Below are 6773 nucleotides of genomic sequence, written 5' to 3'. Positions count from 1 at the left end.
GAACCCAAATGGACTTAGTCTGGTCCCTCAATGCAAAGTTTATGCTATGATATTTTTATTGATTGAATTAATGTTATGACCTATTTATCCCAATCATATCTGGAGCTAAATCACTATAAATTTTTATTTCTAGTCACTGATTTATGTATGGGTCTATGAAGGAAATGTATATAACTCTGTGGTCCCTCTCAGTGAGTTTGTAGTTATCTGTAATGTTAAAAATTTTCCAAGTAAATGAAACTTCTGGAAGCTCTATCAGCAATTTCAACACAGCTTCTAGAATACTCTGGCAGCATTAAGTATAGCCTCATAAAATAGATTGAAAAAAATTCTCTCATTATGCAATTTTCTACTAAAGAGGATATACGCCTACAGATAAAAATGTCTAATAGCAACTAAGCTATATTCCCCAGGGAAATAATAACCTTCTAATTGAAAACCCAAACAAACAAAGCAATGCCTTCATAAGAGTTTTGTCCTTATCTTAATATGATTGTTTTCAACTATGTTAAAATTTACCTAGGTTTTAACTTTTATATTTGAAATCCTCTTTTTAATAAAAGTATGAAAATACTGCATATATTTAGGCAAAATCCCATAGTATCTCATGTAATATTACTCATGTGGCAAGAAAGAAGGAAATGTAACTTGAAAGTGGATGCTTGCTAAGTTTTTGTTTCTTAAAACTTTCCTCCCTAGAGCAAAACTATGAAAATGCTAAATGCTGCTAGGCATGGCATTTGTTATGTACTTGTGAGCTCAACACTCAGGAGGTTGAGGCAAGAGGATTATAAACTGAAGGCCCACTGAGGAGATGTAGTAAAATTCTATGTTTACTTTTTACTTAAAGAAACATAAGAAAAAAATTAAAAATAAACAAGAGAAATAATTGTACTAAAAGATGTTTGAAATAATTAGAAAAGCAGCCAGATGAACGTGTCTGTGCAGATTATTCATGCTCCATGTTGGATCAGTCAGCCAGAGATACTGCACAAGTTTGCTTTCATCATTCACTAAGAAGTAAAAACAGTATTTGCAAATAAGTAGAAGTGTAATGGAATAAATGCATACTATAGATGCTGATTCTCTTAGATAACTGAGGCTACCAACTGTGCTTGTGTTGTTAGTGGTCATGTGTACTGTGCCATTTTCCTGCTCGATAAAATTTCTTTCATAAGGAGCATTAGAGTGCACATATAAGAGAGTTATTCCACATGTAACAGAGAATGTGATGCTGCCTTCCTGGTAGAGATACACTTATGTCACACATAGAATTAAAAACTTGACGTATATATGTCAAGTGTGTCTTATAGGCAGACAAAAATATACAACAAATTTTGTCACTGAAATAGTTGACTTGGGCTCTTCTCACTACTGTGGTCTTGCTGTGCAATCTAATAGGCTGTGAAAGTGGAATCATTTAAATAATTCTGAAATGGTAATAGGATGTGATTTTGACTCTCTATCATAACTAAAGTTAAAATTAAATTCTTCATAACCTCAATTGCTAACTCTTATTATGAAATGACTTATCTTAGGCATTTTAATATTTAATATTACATTATTTCAGAGATTCTTGCAATAATAATCATAATTTTCTTTAAAATAGTCTCTGTCTTACTTGAACCTCACAATATTTTGTGAGGTGGATAGGGCAGAAAAGATGTTATCAACAAAAATGAATAGCACAGAGAGGCAGGATGCCTATGGTCATGTTTCCCTTTGATGACAGAGCCAAGGGCAGTGCTACTTCCGTCTTTCCAATCATGTACTGTGAGGTGTTTCTGCTATGGAAGTTGAAAAGATTCAGTAGGTATTGTTATATACACTTTTTAATAGGCTTCTGTTTCCTACAATAAATTGAAGGGATAAATTCTATCTTAGAGACAAAGTAAGAAAATTTTATAGACTGAGTTGTCTCATTTTTCAGGTTTAAAAATACACACAGTGATAGGAAGTAGGAGAGCTGTGCTCTTGTTACTAGAATTTCAGGCGGAGTTCTAACATTTAGTTTTCATTTTTATAGAAAATTAAAGTAGAAAGGAAATGTACTAGATTATTAACATTTCAATACCGTCTTTTCCAAGAAAAACAAGCTCCAAGTGTTGTGTGACTTTGGGTTTCCACACATGATCCATCACTGGCCTTTGATAAATATTTATCCATATATCTGAACGAGTATAAATTTTATGCTATTGTTGAAATTAGAATTTTTGCTCCATTTATATGAATTTTGATTTTAAATGTATCACTAACTTTCTTTGGTTGTCACAGGCAACATTTTTATTATCTTATTCTGCTAAATAAGTTATGTAAATTTAAAGAAGTCTTTACCTAGCAAATTGTACTTTGTGTTACTATTTTGAAACATAGTAATGAAGTATTTCAGTTATCTTTGTCTTTAATATTATTCAGCTAAAGTGTCTGTGCCAAAACAATGTTATTCTTCTTACATGTAACAATTTTGTGCTACTGGAAATTGAACTTATATCTTTGTCTATGCTATGAAGCACTATCTAATGGTGCTATCTTTTTTCCTTTTATTGAAAATAGATTTCTTTCACATAAGTATATCCTGATTTCAGTTTCCCTTCCCTGTACTCCTCACAGTTCCTCACCACCCCCATTCAGTTCAATACTTGATAATTAAGAGTAAGGAGTATGAGATTATGTTTGATCTGATTTGTTCATTATACATAAAGTAAATTATTTTTTTTAGTGTGATACATACACATATGTATGAGGCATTAATTTGTATTTCTTTGGATGTCTCTCAAGTATGTTTTAGCTTTTTTGTTTTGTCTTTTACAATGTCTACTAGTTCATTTTCCAAAAATATATTGTTGCCAACTGATAAATAGGTCAAACATACAAGATCTATGCTAATAGATCTTCTCTGTATTTTTCTATGCAGATCACATACTTTCAAGACTAACAAGCATTGATTTATTTCATAAATTGCTGATAAATTGATCATCTAAGAGGCTTTTTTGTTTGTTTGTTTTTTAAGATTTTATTTTGAATCAGGGCTTCTATGTGTAGCTCTAGCTGTCCTATAAGTCACTCTGTAGACCAGACCAGCCTCAAAATCAGGTATCTATTTGCCTCTGCCTCCCAGTGCTGGAATAAAAGGCATGTGCCACTACTACTCAGCTAATGTTCAATAAGATCCTTGGTAAGCTTGATTACATTCAATCCTAGCAAATCTTTAGATGTGCCATTGTTATGCTTATTTCAAAGATTACAAAATGGATTCAAAGGTGGTCTCCAAGTAATATCAAGTGGACAGACTCAGAGTTGCCCATTATCAAAATGTCAGCTTCTGTGGAACATTGTTATTTGAGGATGGTTTATCTGTGAAAAACAATATTGTCTTGCCAAAGAGCTGTGCCAGAGGAAGTGTGCCTTGTTGACATCATGATGCTATATAGGACAACATGATAATGTAAAGGTAAAGTAAATGTCATTCGAAGAAATCAAGTAGTTTGTCAAATGCCCACCCTGCAATATAGTGAGGACTCTGGGACCTTATGCTAGTATATTACCTACCTGGCTTCTTAAAGTCTGAAGCACTTTCAGTTTTTACATTTGAGGACTTGAATGCTGATATATCTGGGAACATTAATAAATGAACTAAGTCATTTATTTTTTATCCTACATACTTTGATCAAAATATCCCACTATCATAATAAGAATTCTTTCTTTCTTTTTTTTGTATGTTTTCTGTTCCAATATAGTGGGATGCATCTTGCTTTTGTCCTGGAGATCACCTCTGTGGCTTGGATTTATCTCAGGAACATCCATCTTCAGTGTCCGTGTTAATTAGAAATCAAGCATGAGGAGATTTGTCTACTGCAAAGTGGTTCTGGCCACTTCGCTGATGTGGGTGCTTGTTGATGTCTTCTTACTCCTGTACTTCAGCGAGTGTAACAAGTGTGATGACAAGAAGGAGAGATCCCTGCTGCCTGCGCTGCGGGGTGAGTGCTCATGGGGAAAGAGGTACTGATGCACCACAGAGCAGGAGACCTCAAACTAGATGGGTTCTGCCTTACTGTGTTCGAAGAGCATGTTAGCAAACTGTTCACACATATTTAACCATATGGAAGCTGCTATACTTGTGTAGCCTTAAGTGTCTATGTGGCAGAAATGACAATAGCTATCCAAACTCTAAGATAACTTCCAATTTTCACCATTCTAGTGTTATCTGATGGTATATAAAGAATTATTTTGCAATGTTCCCATTAGACAGAATTTGACATCTGAGCTCTCAGAAACCAATCACCTTAAAGTTCAAGCACATAACATGGAGAGGAAATGATACAAGAATGAGACAGGAGAGGATATATATGCAAAATAATCATTTTTCTTTCAGTTTAAGATGAAATGTTTGAATCTATAAATTACTGAGTTAGAATTTTCATTTATTAATTTTAATTTATCAATTTAAAGATTATTCTTTAGTCAAAAATACTTTGATGAATGCAATTAAGTTGACAGTATTCTGCTGGAGGAAGCTTAGAAAAGCGTGGAGCATTTCTGAAAATTACTTTTAGTTTAGAGTGTTTTATACAGCTTTCAAAAGTGCTTGCTCAGCTGGAAAGATTATAAGCATCCTCCCCTTTGCAAAAATTTGGCTGTATCTGTCATGGTAGCTTTGATTTAGCATAGGTAATTGAAAATACTGTGCAACTGATCACTGTATTTCCATTTAGATAGATTATTTGTGTTTTGAGCCTTTATTCAACAATTATTTGGTGAGGAGGACCTTATGAGCCCTACTTTTGATGACTGAACATGGGATCGATTTCCTCGTCTTTAAGAAAAACCCTAGAATTGGCCTTCTCTACGGCTTTTCTGGAGTCACCTATGAGCCTTCTCTGCGTCTTTGCTGGAGTCATCTAGCTGCTGCTTGATTGAAAGTGGGATGTGTTTGATGCATTGTGTCAGTGTGGAATGCTCACTTTATCACTTTTTCACTGGAGACATCTAGATTCATCACAAAGAAATGCTATAATCTGATTCAGCAAAACCAGAGTGGTCTTTCCCACAGGTATGAAAAATATGCAGCTCTGCTGATTTACAACTTTAGTGTAGAGATTTAAATATCCAAATGTGAAATATGATACTGCAAGGCAAACTACTTTTTCTGCACCTTATTTTGTGAAAGTAGCCTTATTTATAAAATGCAGCCCTGGTCCATTAGGGCTTCTGTAACACAGTGGGAAGGCTGGATACCATTTATACAGCAGGGCTTTATTTTTTTATGGTTTCAAAAACTGTAAAGTCCAAGATTAAAGTGCTTGTTAGATCTCAAAAAAAGCCAGGATAGATGGCTAACTAAGGAGCCAGGACTTTCCCAGTCTTTCTCAGCATTGCTTATACCTGTTAGAGTCTTGTTTCCTTTGTAACCATTTACCCCAGGTTTCTTTGAAACCCAACTATACTGAAAGATGTGGTATTTTGGAAGACTTATTTTTTTATAAAAGGCTGTTTTCCTACTAAACGCACATGGATGGTGGCTGAAACATCCATCTAAGGATGTTTTTCCTAAACAGTGTCCCTGAAATTTTAATATTTTGTAAATATAATATTAAGTAAAATTATTAATATAAGCAAATGTCTAGGATACACAGTTCAAAATCAATACGGTTATTGATTTTACTTAAAAAATCTTACTGGGAAAAAGGGCAAGACAGTGGGGGTTCTAATTAAGAAGAGGTTAATGATAACTACAGAATTAGAAGTGAGTAAAATAACAGTAAGTATTTCTGAGAATGTCATAAATATTCATACTATCAACAATCTATATTGAACACAAAATTGTTTTAGAAATACCACAAGAACACTGAGCTAAACAACCATAACATATATGCAGAGAACCTCTGACTCTTTTGCCTGCCCTTGTGACTCTTTTTCTCCTACTAGATTGCCTTATCCGGTCTTTATATGAAAATATCAAGGTTTCCTGGTGTTATTGTAGCTTGTTATGCCATATTTGCTTCATGTCCCTGGAAGGCCTGCTCTTTTCTGTGGGGATATGAAGGGAAAGTGGATCCATGGGAAAGAGGAGTCTGTAAGGATGGGAGGAAGGAGAAATTGTAGTCAGGATGTAATATTTGAGAACAGAATAAATAAAATGAAAAAAAACCCTCAGAAAACAGGCTATAATGTATGTAAATCTTTTTAAGATATGTATAGATAGTTTAAACTAAACTGAAGAAATGACTTGAAACAGTCTTATTTGAGGACCAGAAGGTGCCATGCAAGCCTGCAAAGGAAGAAACCAACCAACATTTCTACCCCACCATGATACCTGTGAACCAAAGCAATAACCAGCATGTTATGATAGCTTCAACGGTACAGTAGGGGCATCTTTGAAGTAATTAGTAACTCTTTAATCAGGCTTAAGATCAGTTCTACTAGAAGGAAATCATGCTTGGTACTGGAAACTTAGCCAACTGCCCAAGGTTAGTGACATCATGGAACTTAATGGAAAACACACAACAAACATAATGCTCTAACCACATTTTAAATATTTGTTCTTATACCCACAGAAAAGTGTAGTTATCACCCCTCAACAAAGAAATTTCTGTTTACAATCAATGGAGACCATTATAAAATACCAAAGAAAACCAACAACAACAACAAAACAAAACACAACCACTAACTAAAATGGAGAGTTGTGGAGGCCAGTTCCAAGGGATACTATGACCTAGGGAGGATATGATGCTATGCTATGCTATGCTATGCTATGCTATGCTATGCTATGCTAT

At 34.3% G+C, this 6773-nt stretch overlaps 1 protein-coding gene across 1 annotated transcript in view; it reads left to right on the top strand.

The window, feature by feature from the left end:
- Positions 1–3835: 3835 nt before the first annotated feature.
- The window catches only part of Galnt13 (polypeptide N-acetylgalactosaminyltransferase 13), a 299245-nt gene continuing 296307 nt past the window's right edge, over positions 3836–6773 (top strand). The window contains 2 exon segments of the mRNA XM_028769296.1: positions 3836–3981; positions 4561–4581. Of these exon segments, the coding sequence (XP_028625129.1) occupies positions 3836–3981; positions 4561–4581 (167 nt within the window).

The sequence above is a fragment of the Grammomys surdaster genome, unplaced genomic scaffold (genome assembly GCF_004785775.1).
Source record: "Grammomys surdaster isolate TR1022 unplaced genomic scaffold, NIH_TR_1.0 191, whole genome shotgun sequence".
Taxonomy (NCBI): Eukaryota; Metazoa; Chordata; class Mammalia; order Rodentia; family Muridae; genus Grammomys; species Grammomys surdaster.
This window is presented reverse-complemented; position numbering and strand designations above follow the sequence as displayed.